A 16,349-nucleotide genomic window follows, 5' to 3' on the forward strand; every position below is an offset into this window, starting at 1 on the left:
AATCGCTCCAGACATTTAACTCCCTCCTCGGCCCACCCATCCTCCCCCAACTCCCCCATCCCTTGCCCCCTTGTCGTATGTCATATGACATATTTCATAGGTCACAGGGCCCCGCTGGTCATTCTTGGTTTGAGAAATGGACTCTGGTCTCTAACACATTCCATGCCAGCGTGCAAAGTCTGCCCCTGTGGGTTATTCTTTAATAAACAACAACACGCTAATGTTAATATTTGGTTTGTGGAGCTGAGAACCAGTTTAATCAGCCTCTCTTTCTCTCTCTCTCTCTCTTTCCCCTCCCCTCCCCTCCCACAGGGCTCAGCGCAGTGGTTGGTGCATTATAAGGTCTCAGCCAATATCTCGATCGGTACTTCTATCCTCTCCCGAGAGCAAAGACCAGGAGCCCCCAGGAGCCTGCGCCATGAACCTCACGGCTACCCGCCATCACCTGAAACTGAGTGATGGGAATTTCATCCCAATCATCGGACTGGGCACCTATAGCAATCCAAAGCAAGTAAGCAAGGGGCCCCATTCCTCCCTCCCCCGCACCCCCGTCACGGTTCCCGGGGCTCCTCTTCCCTGAGCCCCAGCCAGAATTGGCTGACGTTTGCGTCGGGGTTCAGCCGGGAGATGTGGCGGGGCGGACGCCGAGGGCCGGTCTTGGGCGAAGGGTCTGGGGGACCCCGAGCGGGGAATCCGTGCATACCTGAGCTCCGCTGTCAACTTTTGACATTTGTGGAGCTCCCCCTTCTCTCCCCCCGATTCCAACTCGCAGAAGGAATAAATAAAGTAAATCAAGTTGGTATTTGTTAAGCACTTACTTTGTGCAGAGCACTGCTTTAAGCGCTGGGGGAGATACAGGGTAATCCGGTCGTCCCAGATGAGGCTCACAGTTAATCTCCATTTTACAGATGAGGGAACTGAGGCCCAGAGAAGTGAAGCGACTTGCCCACGGTCACCCAGCTCCAGAGCCGTGATTCGAACCCCTGACGTCTGACTCCCAAGCCCGGGCTCTTTCCACTGAGCCACGCTACGCTGGGTCCCTCAGGCCCGCACGTTCTGGGCAGACCGGGCTGCGGGGATGTTAGGGGGCTCTACCTCCGGTAGTCATTTATTCATTCATTCAATCGTATTGAACGCTCACCGTGTGCATAGCACCGCACTGAGCACTTGGGAGAGTTGTTCTCGTCTTACGCCGTCGAGTCGTGCCCGGCCCGTAGTGACGCCACGGACACACCTCTCCCAGAAGGCCCCGGCTCCACCTGCAATTGTTCCGGCAGCGGATCCGGAGGGTTTTCTCGGTAAAGATAAGGAAGCGCTTTACCATTCTCTCCTTCCGCGCCGTAAACCTGAGTCTCCACCCTTGTCTCTCCCAGGCCGCCGCTGCCCAGCACGGGCGAGTTCTGACGCGGCAGCTGATCGCCTGCCACTCGCTAGCCGCTGCCCAGGCTAGGAATGGGACGGCGATGCCTCTGCTTGACTCTCCCTCCCGTAGTCGATTGGTAGAGTGCAACAGAACAATAAACAGACACGTCCCCCGCCCACAACGAGCTTACAGTCTAGACGGTAGCTAGCGGCCATTCCCTCCCCAGCCTGTACCGGGGGCTTTCAGAAACCCGTCGCTCTGCTGTGAGGCGGCTAATGATAACGATAATAACGGTAAACGTTCAGCTCCTACGTCCAGGTCAAGCCCTGTTCTACGCGCAGGGATAATCAGGTATCAGTTTGGACACAGTCCCCGTCCCACGTGGGGCTCACCGGCTTCATCCCCCATTTACAGATGAGGTCACCGAGGCCCGGGTAAGGGAAGCGGCTTGCCCAAGGTCACACGGCAGACAGGTTGCGGAGCCGGGATGAAACCCAGGGCCTTCTGAGTCCCAGGCCCGGGCTCTATCCGCTGGGCCAAGCGGCTTCCCGAGGAGCAGGCCCCCCGATGACCTGGAGCCCAGGTCACGGCCATTAAGAGAGTATTAGTAGAGAATTACTTACAATAATAATAATAATGCTGGTATTTAAGCGCTTACTTTGTGCAGAGCACTGTTCTAAGCGCTGGGGTAGATACAGGGTCATCGGGTTGTCCCACACGAGGCTCACAGTTAATCCTCATTTTACAGACGAGGTAACGGAGGCACAGAGAAGTTAAGTGACTTGCCCACAGTCACACAGCTGCCAAGGGGCAGAGCACAATTACTTAGATTTAGTAGAGAGGCTCCTTCTCTTCGAGGGGCCTACAGTCTAGTCGGAGAGACAGGCATTCATTCATTCAATAGTATTTACTGAGCGCTTCTTATGTGCAGAGCACTGTACTAAGCGCTTGGAATGAGCAATTCGGCCACAGGTAGAGACCACCCCTGCCCATCGACGGACTCGGATAAATTACGGAGAGGACGGCGTGGCTCTGTGGGTAGAATCCCGGCTCTGCCACTTAGCAGCTGTGTGACTGTGGGCGAGTCACTTCACTTCTCTGTGCCTCAGTTACCTCATCTGGAAAATGGGGATTAACTGTGAGCTTCACATGGGAAGCAGCGTGGCTCACTGGAAAGAGCACGGGCTTTGGAGTCAGAGGTCATGGGTTCGAACCCCGGCTCTACCACTTGTCAGCTGTGTGACTTCGGGCAAGTCACTTAACTTCTCGGTGCCTCAGTTACCTCATCTGTAAAATGGGGATTACGACTGTGAGCCCCACGTGGGACAACCTGATTCCCCTGTGTCTACCCCAGTGCTTAGGGCAGTGCTCGGCACATAGTAAGCGCTTAACAAATACCAACATTATTATTATTATTATTGTTATGGGACAACCTGATTACTCTGTATCTACCCTAGCGCTTAGAACAGTGCTCTGCACATAGTAAGCGCTTAACAAATACCAACATCATTATTATTATTATTAGAGCACGGGCCTGGGAATCAGAAGGACCAGGGTGACCTCGGGTGCCTCACTTATCTTCTCTGGGCCTCGGTTTCCTCTGGGCCTCCGGGCGGAGATGTGATTTCAGAGGAGTTTTGTCGACAGGGAGAGGAGAGACCTCTCGGTCGCCAAGCGGGGAAGGAGTTGCGGGCAGGAGGGAAGGCACGGGCAAGAGATCGCCGGCGGGAAAGGAAAGAACGAGGCCCAGTGCGACGAGAGCAGTGAAGAGCGACTGACTGAAGTGCTTCTGGAGATGTTGAAGTCCGGCAGGCGTTTGTATTTACTGAGCGCTTACAGTGTGCAGAGCACCGTGCTAAGAGGTGGGGGGAGTACGGTACAACAATAAAAAGACACAGTTTCTGCTCGCAACGAGTTTACAGTCTATTAGTATTACTACGCCTATTACCAGAAGCAGCGTGGCTGAGTGGAAAGAGCCCGGGCTTGGGAGTCGGAGGGCATGGGTTCGAATTCCGGCTCTGCCACCTGTCAGCTGGGTGACTGTGGGCGAGTCACTTCACTTCTCTGGGCCTCAGTTCCCTCATCTGTCAAGTGGGGATGAAGACCGTGAGCCTCACGTGGGACAACCTGATGACCCTCCCCCAGCGCTTAGAACAGTGCTCTGCACATAGTAAGCGCTTAACAAATACCAACATCATTATTATTATTACCACTAACAATAATAATGATAATGATAATAATGGCATTTAAGCACTTACTATGTGCTAAGCACTGACACTCTTACTGTGACTGCTCCTACCAACATTATTATTACTTTTACTGGGGTTTTTTTATGGCTTTGTTAAGTACTTATTATGTATCAAGCACTGTCGTACGCGCTGGGGCAGATAGAAGTTAGTCAATTTGGACACAGTACCGGTCCCATATGGGGTTTGTAGTTTTACAGATGAGGTAACTGAGGTAACGGCCCCTCTCATTACTTCTGCTGCTTCTAATAATCATAATAATCATGGTATTTGTTAAGCGCTTACTACGTGCCGGGCTCTGGACTAAGTCCCGGGACGGGTACAAGCCAGTCGGGCTGGACACAGTCCCTGTCCCATGAGGGACTCACGGTCCCAATCCTCGTTTTAGAGAGGAGGGAACTGAGGCACAGAGCAGTGAAGCGACTTGCCCGAGGCCACACAGCAGACAAGAGCCAGAGGGATGGGGACGAGGCGGGAGGTGGCGATCGGAGCCGGGGGGGGGCGGGGAGCAGGAGGTGAAGTTGGGACAAGCTGAGCCCGCCGCTTGATGCCCCGACTGATTCATCCGTTCAATAGTACTTATCGAGCGTTTACTATGTGCAGAGCACTGTGCTAAGCGCTTGGAACGGACAATTGGGCAACAGATAGAGACAATCCCTGCCCGTCGACGGACTCACAGTCTAAACGGGGGAGACAGACAGCAAAGCAAAACGGAACAGAACGAACCAAGACGACATCATCAAGATAAGACGTAGTGACATAGTGAATAGAACACGGGCCTGGGAGTCAGAAGGTCATGGGTTCTAATCCCATCTAATCCCGTCACTTGTCTGCTGTGTGACCTTGGGCAAGTCCCTTCATTCCTCTGTGCCTCAGTTACCTCATCCGTAAAATGGGGATCGAGACAGTGAGCCCCACGTGGGCCGGGGACTGTGTCCGACCCAATTTCCTCGTTTCCACCACAGCGCTTAATTCAGTGCCTGCCTAGACCGTGAGCTCATCGTGGCCAGGGATTGTCACCGTTTACGGATGTATTGTTCTTTCCCAAGCGCTTAATAAATAAAATTGAATGAATGAATGGCTGCCCTTCTCCCCCCGCGCCTCGTTCCAGACCCAACGGGGGACCTGCACTCGGGCGGTGAAGTTGGCCATCGACGCCGGCTACCGCCACATCGATGGGGCACTCATCTACCTGAATGAGGAGGAAGTGGGCCAGGCCATTCAGGACAAGATCAGGGAGGGCGTGGTGAAACGGGAAGACATCTTCTACTGCGGCAAGGTGAGGCCAGCGGCCACGCTCTCCCACGGACTCTCCTTCCTCCCTCCCCCACGCACCCCGGGCCTCTGTCACCCAGCGCGTGGGGACGGGTTTGAGGACCGGCACGGCGACAGAGAGAGACTGGAGTCAGAAAGGCTGAACCATGCAAAATTTATTCTACGGGGCAAATTGAACTTCGTTTTTGGGAGGAATACATTTATTTTTAGTTATTCCCTCCCTCCTAGATGGGGTTCCCCACCTGGGGCGGAGACTGGTTCCGATCCGATGATCTCGGATCGACCGTCGAGCTTAGCGGAGCCAGGAGCGGGGTCAGGGCCTCGTGACTCCCGAACTAATACGTTGGGAGGAATACATTCATTTTTAGTTATTCACACGGGGAGAACTGAACTTCCCTCTCGGGAGGAATACACTTATGCACTACCCGCACGTGGCGAGGCACTTAACTCCCACCCACGGACGCTTCCCACTGGAGGGGAATTCATTTCCACGTTACACGCGTGTGGCGAAGAACCCAGGTCCCGCCTATGAACGCGGGAGGAATTCACGTATGTGTTACGCACGCGTGGCAGAGCACCTAGCGTCCAGACCGACGAGGGCTCATCGGGAAACTCGCCTGTCCCACAACACCTCACTCGGTGCACAGAGTGAGTATCCCATGCTTTGGGCAGAAGGTGTTGCAGGAATCAAGCCGCTGCCCACGACGTCGGCATTTACTACCTGTCCTTCGGGGACTTTTGCCGTTTTCCTCTTGTTCGATCTCCGTCCCCTCCCGCTATTTCGTTGGCGTGGGGGTGAGGGGCGCCTTCTTCTGCATTCCCGGCCTAGGATGTCTAGCATTTTCATTTGTGGAGGAGGTATCCCACGCACGCTTCTGAGTTTGGCTTCGCTTGGTCGGGCAGTGACCAGAATGCGTTTTTGATCTAAAGACGGCGGGTGCCCAGGTTCACCTCAGAACAACCTCAGGGAGGGAGAAGCTCCCCCAGCTTCAAGGACCCCCACCGAAAGGGCAAGGACCTCTGGGGCATCATTTCTTTATATTAATATCTCTTTTCCGTCTAGACCGTAACCTCGCTGTGGGCAGCGAACGTGTCCACAGACTTGATTGTCTTGTACTCTCCCAAGTGTTCAGTACAGTGCTCTGCCTGTAGTAAGTGCTCAAAAAATACCACTGATGATGATGACGATAATGTAACGAGTGACCGGAGCAGTGGTTCTGCCCGCCATCTGTTTCCTCCAATCTTGTGGCTCAAATAAAAATAATAATAATTATTATGGTATTTGTTAAGTGCTCCCTATGTGCCAAGCACTGTTCTAAGCACGGGGGTAGATACGAGGTAATCAGATTGGACGTAGTCCCTGTCTCGCGTGGAGCGCACGGTCTTACTCCCCATTTTACAGATGAGGGAAATGAGGCACAGAGAAGTGAAGTGACTTGCCCGAGGTCACGCAGCAGACAAGTGGCGGAGGCGGGATTAGAACTCACGGCCTTCCCACTCAATTCCCTGGAGCCAGCTCAGCCAGCTCAGTCCCACACCCACCCGCTCGGTCGGGACCCCCCTCCGGCTCAGGACCTGGGGCAGTAGCCCCGTCACCCAACCCTGAGGTAGCTTCGAGATAATCAGGTCACAGTCTCTCTTCTTCACGTGGGCTCACAGACCAAAGAGGAGGCTAAACCCTCTAGACTGTAAGCGCGTTGTGGGCAGGGAACGTGTCTAACCTACTCCATTAGAGTTTACTCTCCCAAGTGCTTAGTAGAATGAACTATTCGTCCCACTCTCAACCCCACAGCACTCCTATGCATATCTTTAAATTACGTGTTACAAATTATTTATTCATATCAACGCCTTTCTCCCCTCGAGGGCCGAAAGATCGTTGTGGGTAGGGAATGTGTCTGCTAAGTCGATTGCACTGTACTCTCCCAGAGGTTTAGTTTAGTGCTCTGCACAGAGTAAGTGCTCGGTAAATACCATCGCTCGACTGATTGAGGAAGAACGGATGTTGAATCCCCAATTTGCCGATGAAGAAACCCAGGCTCAGGGAAGTTCAGTGACTTGCCTAAGGTCACACCGACGGCAAGTGGCGGAGCAGGGGTTGGAACCCGGGTCCTCCGGCTTCTCTTCTAGTTATGGAACACCTATCATCCTCCGGAGCTGGTCCGCTACGCCCTGGAGAAGACGCTGAAGAATCTCCAGATGGACTGCATCGACCTCTACATCATCGAAATGCCCATGGCCTTCAAGGTAAGAACAGAAACACCTGGCTGAGGCTCGGTTAGGGAAGGTGTGGGCATTTCTTCCGTTTTCGGGGACTAAGCCTTCCCGTGGACTGGTGGTCAGGAGCCCCGGGTCCCGGTCCCAGCTCTGCCGGCCGCTGGCCTCCTTGAGTGAGTCACTGGACCGCTCTGGATCTCAGTTTCCTCACCCGAGAAATGGACGTGAGATCCCGGCTCCACCACTTGTCTGCTGTGTGATCTTGGGCAAGTCGCTCCTCGGCTACCTCATCTCTAAAATGGGGATTAAGACTGTGAGCCCCACGTGGGACAGGGATGGTGTCTAATCTGATTACCTTGTATCTATCCCAGTGCTTAGAACAGTGCTTGGGGCATAGTAAGCGCTTAAGAAACACCATCATTAGTAGTATTCTTTATTATCCCCACTCTCCCTCCCTCCTAGATGGGGTTCCCCCCCTGGGGCGGAGACTGGTTCCGATCCGATGATCTCGGATCGACCGCTGAGCTTAGCGGAGCCAGGCGTGGGGTCAGGGCTTCGTGGCTCCCAGACGAATACGTTGTAACCTGCTGCTAATGGTGGTGCCCTGGTCCTGCTGTCCTGGAATGCCCTCCCTCCTCACCTCCGCCTCTCTTCCCCTCTTCGAAGCCCTACTGAGAGCTCACCTCCTCCAAGAGGCCTTCCTAGACTGAGTTTCCCCTTTTCCCTCTGCTTCCTCGGCTGCCTCTCTGCCCCCCCTTCACCTCCCCTCAGCTAAGCCCCCTTTCCCCCCTTTCCCTCTGCTCCTCCCCCCTCTCCCTTCCCCTCCCCTCAGCACTGTGCTCATTTATATATATTTTTATTACCCTATTTATTTTGTTAATGAGGTGTCCGTCCCCTTGATTCTATTTATCGTGATTAAGCTGTCTTGTTTTTGTCCGTCTGTCTTCCCCAGGTTAGACTGTAAGCCCGTCGATGGGCAGGGATTGTCTCTATCTGTTACCGAATAGTCCATTCCAAGCTCTTAGTCCAGTGCTCTGCACATAGTAAGCGCTCAGTAAATACCATTGAATGAAAGAATGAATGAATGAATGTTCTCCACCAGCCTGGAGATGCATTCTACCCGAAGAATGAGAATGGCCAGTTCATCTATCACAAGACAGACCTTTGTGCCACCTGGGAGGTAAGGCACGGCCTGCTGCTCCCTGGACTCTCCCGGGATCGCTCCGGCTCCCGCTCCGGCCGCCGGGCTGACCTGTCCTCCCCCACAGTCTTCTGTCTCTGGGGCTCAGGCTAGTCGGGGCCAAGGTAATGGAAAGAAGCGAACTTTGGGGAGGAGGTGAGGGGTGCGAGGGTATGCACGTGCCCATGTGAAACGGAGCAGGGAAAGAGATATGCCCCGACCCTCTGCGTGTCCTCAGGTAAGGCACCTAATCTCTCCGGGCCTCGGTTTCCTCATCTGTAGCATGGGGTTGAACCCTCACCCTCCCTCCCTCTTAGACTGTGAGCTCTGTGCCCCTTGTGTCCAGCCCCCACGCTATGGAGGCCGATGTAGTAATCAAGGTGGGATAGGATGAGCAATCAGATGGATGTGGGAGCTGTTGGGATGAAGAGGAAAGGGAAGATTTTAGCGACGTCGTGAAGGTCGAACTGACGGGATTTAGCGACGGATCGAATACGTGGGTCGAACGAGAGAGACGTCGTGCGAGGCGACGGGGCGCCAGGGTCCCGGGGCTGACGGGTGGCCTCCGGGTCTCCGTCCCCCAGGCTCTGGAGGCCTGCAAGGATGCAGGGCTCGTGAGGTCGCTCGGGGTGTCCAACTTCAACCGCCGGCAGCTGGAACTCATCCTGAACAAGCCGGGACTCAAACACAAGCCGGTCGTCAACCAGGTACGCCCCTGCCCCCTGCCCCCTGCCCCCTGCCCCCTGCCCTTGGCCCTAGCCCCCGGCCCTTTCCAGCCCATTCAAAGCCTTACTGAAGACACGTCTCCTCCAGAAGGCCTTCCCTGCCTTTCACTCATTCTCTCATTCATTCAATCGTATTTACTGAGCGCTTACTGAGTTCAAAACGCTGTACCAAACACATGGGAGAGTACATTACAACAATTCACAGACACAATGCTTGCCCACAATGAGCTTACAGTCTAGAGGGAGAGACAGACATTAAGATATGTAAATAAATTACAGCCATGTCAATCTCACTACTCTCCTATTACAATCCAGCCTGCACACTTGGCTCCTCTAACGCTAAGCTTCTCACTGTACCTTCATCTCATCTATCTTGCCGTTGACCCCTGGCCCACGTCCTCCCTTCGACCTGGAACGTCCTCCCTCCTCCAATTTGACAATTCTCACCCCCTTCAAAGGTTTATTGAAGGCCCATCTCCTCCAAGAGGCCTTCCCTGACCAAGCCCCCCTTCCTCTTCTCCCACTCCCTTTTGCGTCGCCCTGACTTGCTCCCTTTATTCATCCCCCCTCCCAGCCCCACACCACTTATGTCCTTATCTGTCACTTATTTATTTATATTAATGTCCATTTCCCCCTCTAGACTGCAAGGTCACTGTGGGCAGGGAATGTGTCTGTTTATGGTTACACTGTACTCTCCCAAGTGCTTAGTAGAGTGCTCTGCACACAGTAAGCACTCAATACGATTGAACTGAATTGAATTTTCCCACTCTTTTCTGTGTCGTCCTAACCTGCTCCCTTTATTCGTCCCCCTCCCAGCCTCCTAGCGCTCATTCAAATCTGTAATTTATTTATCTGTATCACTGATAACAAGAATAAGGATGAATAATTGTGGCATTTGTTAAGCGCTTACTACGTGTCAGGCACTGTCCTAAGCACTGAGTTTGTCTCCCCCTCTAGACTGTAAGCTCACTGTGGGCAGGGAATGAGTTTGTTTATTGTTACATTGTACTTCGTAAAGTGCTCTGCACATCATAAGTGCTCAATAAATATAACTGAATGAATGAATGAATGCTTGGGCGGAGAGGGCAGGAGAGGGACTTGAAAAAAAACTCTTTGGGGTCCTGTGACATTTCCTCCCATCCCCTCCCAAAAAAGGGGAGTGGGTGGGTCCCGGAGCCTTCACAAGCACCCAGGCCCACTCGCAGAAGAGCACAAAGATACACAAGGACACCAAAACTCTCACACACAAGCAAAGGGACGCATTAAGTTCCCCTACAGGTACACACACACACGCAAATACTCACTCTCATAGACATACCCTCACCCTCTCCCGAACGCTCACACGCTCTCACATTCCCTCTCACCACGACGGCCTCTTCCTAGAAGGCTGCAGGAGAACCAGTGGCAAACAGAGGCCCGGGTCCCTTCCCCACTCCCCGCCCCCGCCCCCAGCCCAGCTTTGCCCAGCGTCCATTCCTGCCGCTTCCCCGCGTCCTGTCTCTCCCTCACAGGTCGAGTGCCACCCGTACTTTACCCAGCCCAAACTGCTGGAATTCTGTCGCAGTCACGGCATTGTCCTCGTGGGTTACAGCCCCCTGGGCACCTGCCGGGACGAGTCCTGGTGAGTAATGGGCCCCCATTGGCCGGGCTGCGTCCAGAGCCGCTCGAGCTGGGGGTGGGGAGCAGGGGGTGGGGTTGCGACTGGGCCTGGGAGGATTGGGAGAAGGAAGGGGGGAGAAGCTCTGTCTCCACAGCGAGGGACTGCCCTTGGGACCGAAGCTGGGTCCTGGGATGTCCCCCCCGGGCATCCTCTCCATGGCCCAGTGCTTGTCCCACTGGCCTGTCCGGCCGTCTGGGGATCTGCCTGTAAGTCAGTCTGTCTGGCACCTGTGTCTGCTGTCTGCGTCATGGACTGCTTGTGACTGTGCGTCCACTAATCTGTCCAGGCATCGGTCTGGGTGTCCGCCAATCCGCCCAGGCATCAGTCTGAGTGTCTGCCAGTCTGCCCAGGCATCAGACTGGGTATCTGACAGTCTGTGGTCATCAGTCTGGCTGTCCACGGGTCTGTCATCATCGGTCCAGGCGTCCGCTGTCCGGCTGTACTAAGCGCTTGGGGGGAGTACAAAATGGCAATACCCAGACACATTCCCTGCACATAACAAGCTTACGGTCTAGAGGGGGAGACCGACATTAATATAGATAAATAAATTGCAGAAATGTGCACGAGTGCTGTGGGGTTGGGGGAAGGTGATGAATAAAGGGAGCAAGTCAGAGCGATACAGAAGGGAGTGGGAGAAGAGGAAAGGAGGGGCTTAGTCAGGGAAGGCCTCTCGGAGGGGGTGTGCTTTGAAGTGGGGGAGAACAATCCCTCTAGTGTAACCTGAGTGCTCCCCAGCACCAGATGGCACTCAGCTCCTTCCCACACCTGCCCCCGTAAGTGAGTGTTCTCCCTCCGGTTTCCCCCCTGGCCTCGTCAAATTGGGAGGTTGAGGGGCCCCTACCGGCACCTCCCCCAGCCGGGCCCCCGCTGGACACCGACCGGCCGATTCTCCTCCGTGTCTAAGGGTCAACGTCTCCTCCCCGCCGCTGCTGGAGGACCCGCTCCTGCTGTCCCTGGGCAGGAAGTACGGGAAGACCGTGGCCCAGGTGGTGCTCCGCTTCAATGTCCAGAGAGGGGTGGTGGTCATCCCCAAGAGCTCAAATGAGGCTCGGATCAAAGAAAACTTCCAGGTCGGTCACCGGCCGCCAGCCCCGCTGCCCCACCTCCGGGAAGTCCCCTCCCTTTCCCGCTCAAGCCCACCCCCACGCCGGGTTCCGCTCTCAGGCCCCTCTTCCTCCACCCTTTTCTTTGCATCGGGTCTCTGGCCCTTAATCCCGGCCCATTGGCCGGCCACCCCCGGCCCAGTCGGGGAGGGCCCGGTGGAAGCCCCCCGGTGTCTCGATCACTCAGACATCAGAGCCGTAGCCCCGTGCCACCCGGCCCCCACCCCCACGGGGTCAGGGCTTATAGCCATCGGCCCCCGTTGGGGAGGCCCGGCCCGGGGGTTCCCATGCAGTCGGTCCCCGCTATCCAGACCTTTCTAGCTCGGGGTAAACAGGAGTCCCCTACGCTCCTCTTCCCGCTCCTTTCGGCAGATCTTCGACTTCTCTCTGACGGACAAAGAAATGAAAGACATTGAGGCCCTGAACAAGGGCGTCCGCTACGTGGAGGTGTTGATGTGAGTTGGGGGCCGGGGGTCGGGGGAGAGGACCACAGTGCCTGCAGACAGAGGGTGGTGGAGGGGGCGGCTGGAGGTGAGAGGACCAGTGTCTTTGGAGAGAGGGTGGAAGAGGGAGTGGAGGGACGGGGAGCAGAGTTCTGGAGAGGAAGAGGAGGAGGTGTGTGTGTGGAGGAGATGAAGGGGGGCTTTGATCCCATCTGGACCCATCTGGGGAGGGAGAAGCATCTCCGTGAGGCCGGGAAAGGGCCGGAGATTGGAATCGTCCGAGGGAACTTTAGGCAGAGGAGTTTGGGCCGAACTGAGCTGTCGCCTTGAGGAGAGGATGCCAGGTCCCTCGGGCGAAAATAAGCACCAGCCACCGCTCCCATTAGCACAGTAAAGTCATCTTGCACTGGCCAGATGCCTTAACTGCAACATTTTCCTTTTATTCACATTAATAACTGTGATATTTGTTAAGAGCTTACTATGTGTCAGGCACTGAGCTGAGCCCTGGATCATAAAGATAAGGTAATCGGGTTGGACACAGTCCGTACCCCGCATAGGGCTCACGGTCTTAATTCCCATTTTACAGATGAGGTTACTGAGGCCCAGAGAGGTGGAGTGACTTGCCCAAGATCACACAGCAGATAAGTGGAAGAGCCAGGATTAGAAACCAGGTCCCTCCGATTCCCAGGCCCGTGTTCTATCCACTAGACCACGCTGATTCCCTGTGAGGCAGCGACTGTTATTAATAATGTTGTATTTGCTAAGCGCTTACTATGTGCAGAGCACTGTTCTAAGCGCTGGGGTAGATACTGGGTAATCAGGTTGTCCCACGTGAGGCTCGCATTTAATCCCCATTTTACAGATGAGGTAACTGAGGCACAGAGAAGTTAAATGCCTTGCCCACAGTCGCACAGCTGACTGTTATTCCCATTTTACAGATGGGAAAACTGTGGCCCAGGGAAGTTATGTGAGCAAGGTCCCACAGCAGACAGGTGGCAGAGCTGGGATTGGGATCCAGGCCCTCTGACTCTTTTTTTTTCTTTAAATGGCATCTGTTAAGTGCTCACTAGATGCCAGGCACTTTACTAAGCAGCGGGGTAGATACAAGACAGGTTGGACACAGTCCAGGTCCCACACGGGGCTCGGGGCCAATTTTCCGCATTGAAGTGACTCACCCAGGGTCACACGGCAGGCAAGTGGCAAAGCCTGGATTAGAACTCAGGTCCTCTGACTCCCAGCCCTTTGCCCTTTCCCCTAGCGCACGCCGCCCCCTCACAGATCCGACCTCATCCTCTCTGTCCCCCCACCACTTCCGAAATGGCAATGGAAGTTTCACATCCCAACCCCTCAGCCCCGGCCACCGGCTTCCATGGTTTGAGCCGGCATCCTCGGTTCCAGGGACGGGGGGAGGGCACGGGGCAGGGCCCAAACTGAGCCCTCGCCTCTTCAACCTGCCTCTCTCATAGGTGGAGCAAGCATCCGGAGTATCCGTTCCACGACGAGTACTGAGACGACCAGGCCGGCATCTGGCCACCGTCGCCGCCACCGAAACAACCGCCACCGCCATCTTAGCCACCGGTGCCGCTGACGCTGCCCGCTATCGCTTCTGTCTGTCCCAACGTGGCACCCCGAACACGGCGGTGACCGTCACCACCTCCATCATTCATTCGTTCGTTCGATCGTATTTATTGAGCGCTTACTGGGTGCAGAGCACTGGACCAAGCGATTGGAAAGTACAGTTTGGCAACAGATAGTGACGATCCCTGCCCAACAACGGGCTCACGGTCTAGAAGGGGGAGACGGACAACGGAACGAAACAAGTAGACAGGCACCGATGCCACCAAAATAGATAAATAGAATTATAAGTGTACACAAATCATTAATAAAACAGAGTAATACGTATGTGCAAATATACACAAGTGCTGTGGGGAGGGGAAGGGGGGTAGAGCAGAGGGAGGGAGTAGGGGCGATGGGGAGGGGAGGAGGAGCAGAGGAAAGGGGGGGGCTCAGTCTGGGAAGGCCTCGTGGAGGAGGTGAGCTCTCAGTAGGGCTTTGAAGAGGGGAAGAGAATGAGTTGGGCGGATGTGAGGAGGGAGGGCGTTCCAGGCCAGAGGAAGGATGTGGGCCGGGGATCGACGGTGGGGCAGGTGAGAACGAGGGACCGTGAGGAGGTGAGCGGCAGAGGAGCAGAGTGTGCGGGGTGGGTTGTGGATGGAGAGAAGGGAGGTGAGGTAGGAGGGGGCAAGGGGATGGAGAGCTTTGAAGCCAAGAGTGAGGAGTTTTTGCTTCATGAGAAGTTTGACAGAAAACCACTGGAGATTTTTAAGGAGGGGAGTGACATGCCCAGAACTTTTCTGTAGAAAGACAATCCAGGCAGTAGAGCGAAGTATAGACTGGAGCGGGGAGAGACAGGAGGATGGGAGATCAGAAAGGAGGCTGATGCAATAATCCAGTCGGGATATTATGAGAGATTGTACCAGTAAGGTAGGAGTTTGGATGGAGAGGAATGGGCGGATCTTGGCGATGCTGTGAAGGTGAGACCGGCAGGCGTTGGTGACCGATTGGATGTGGGGGGTGAATGAGAGAGCTGAGTCAAGGATGACACCGAGGTTGCGGGCTTGTGAGAGCTCACGATCTTAATCCCCGTTTTACAGATGAGGTAACTGAGGCACGGAGAAATGAAGTGACTTGCCCAAGATCACCCCTCAGACAAGTGGCGGAGTCAGGATTAGAACTATCCCATCGATGCCCATCTACTTGTTTCGTTGTCTGTCCCCCCTTCTAGACTGTGAGCCCGTTGTCGGGTAGGAATTGTCTCGATCGGTTGCCAAACTGTGCTTTCCGAGTGCTGGGTACGGTCCTCCGCATACAGTAAGCGCTCAATAAATAAGATCGAATGAATGAATGAACCGGGGTCCTTCTGAGTCCCAGGCCCGTGCTCTTGTCATTAGGTCCCGCCGCTTCTCCCCTTGGCTCCGCGAACTCCGAGTCCCTGCTGCGGCTTCTGCTGATGGTCGGCTCCCCTAGGACTCCGGGGGCAGCGGCTGTGCTCGGTGCAGGAGAGCCGGCCAGTGAGGGCCCGAGGTGACCCCCAGGACCCCCGGCCAGAGGTGGGGAGTGGGGGAAGTGGCCAGCTGCAAAGGGGTTGTTCTCCCGAAACCCCTTGCACTTCTCAGCGAGACGCCCTCTTCTTTCGCCCACAGTGCCCCCCTGAGAAGCAAAGGTCAGGGGCAGAGGACATGGCCAACCCAGGACCCCCGCCTCCCGGGAATGGGGCGGGAGCTCTGAGTCCCTCCCTTCCTTCACTGCCACCTCACTCCCACCGCCTATCACACCCTCACCTATCCATCATTCACCTCCTAGGAACCCCAGGAGCCCCGCGGCCCGTGTCTGGGAGGGTGACCCCCACCCCCGGATATTGGTGGGGGAGAAGCAAAGGGGCCCACTCCAGAATCGGTCGGCCAAACCAGAATCCATCGCAGGAGGAGGGAAGGATCGGTCTTCCTGGTCTCTACCGGGTGCCCCCCGGTTCGCTCGTGCCCTTGGCCCGCTTCCGCGGCCCCCTCGCGCCGGCCCCAGAGACGTCTCACCCTGCACTTACTGACCTTTGGGGGTCCCGCCTGCCGTCTCCGGACTCATCAGCAGAGCCTCTTTACAAACCAGGGCACTGGAAGCCCAAAGCACACTAGAAGAAACCCAGACACTTGGGCCTTTCCTTAGATGGTAAGCTCCTCGAGGGCAGGGATTGTTTCTACCCACTATATTGTACTCTCCCAAGCGCTTAGTACAGTCCTCCGCAATCAATCCATCAGTGGTATTTATTGAGTACTTACTGGGTGCATCACACTGCATTGAGCATTTGGGAGAATACAACAGACTTGGTAGACAAATTCCCTGCCCAAAATGAGCTTACAGTCCCAAGCGGGGAGATAGACATTAAAATAAGTAAATAAATTACAGATATGTAATAATAATAATAACAGCTTTTGTTAAGCGCTTACTATGTGCCAAGCACTGGGGTAGAGACAAGGTAATCAGGTTGTCCCATATGGGGCTCACAGTCTTCACCCCCATTTTCCAGATGAGGTCACTGAGTCCCAGAGAAGTGAAGTGACTTACCCTAAGTCACCCAGCTGACAA

The 16,349-nt window shown here is 55.0% G+C and overlaps 1 protein-coding gene across 2 annotated transcripts; it reads left to right on the top strand.

Annotated features, from left to right (window-relative positions):
- Positions 1-306: 306 nt before the first annotated feature.
- AKR1D1 (aldo-keto reductase family 1 member D1) lies at positions 307-13,959 on the top strand. 2 transcript variants are annotated; one of them, XM_029076136.2, is made up of 9 exons: positions 310-511; positions 4,721-4,888; positions 7,012-7,128; positions 8,201-8,278; positions 8,863-8,985; positions 10,515-10,624; positions 11,568-11,733; positions 12,139-12,221; positions 13,676-13,959. In XM_029076136.2, exons 1-9 carry the CDS (start codon positions 419-421, stop codon positions 13,716-13,718), a joined length of 981 nt encoding a protein of 326 aa, XP_028931969.1. In that variant the 5' UTR covers positions 310-418; the 3' UTR covers positions 13,719-13,959. The 2 variants fall into 2 exon arrangements, with proteins under 2 accessions (XP_028931970.1, XP_028931969.1); XM_029076137.2 differs by lacking the exon at positions 4,721-4,888 and having other exon boundaries at positions 307-511.
- Positions 13,960-16,349: the final 2,390 nt, after the last annotated feature.

This window comes from Ornithorhynchus anatinus, chromosome 11 (assembly GCF_004115215.2).
Source record: "Ornithorhynchus anatinus isolate Pmale09 chromosome 11, mOrnAna1.pri.v4, whole genome shotgun sequence".
Taxonomy (NCBI): Eukaryota; Metazoa; Chordata; class Mammalia; order Monotremata; family Ornithorhynchidae; genus Ornithorhynchus; species Ornithorhynchus anatinus.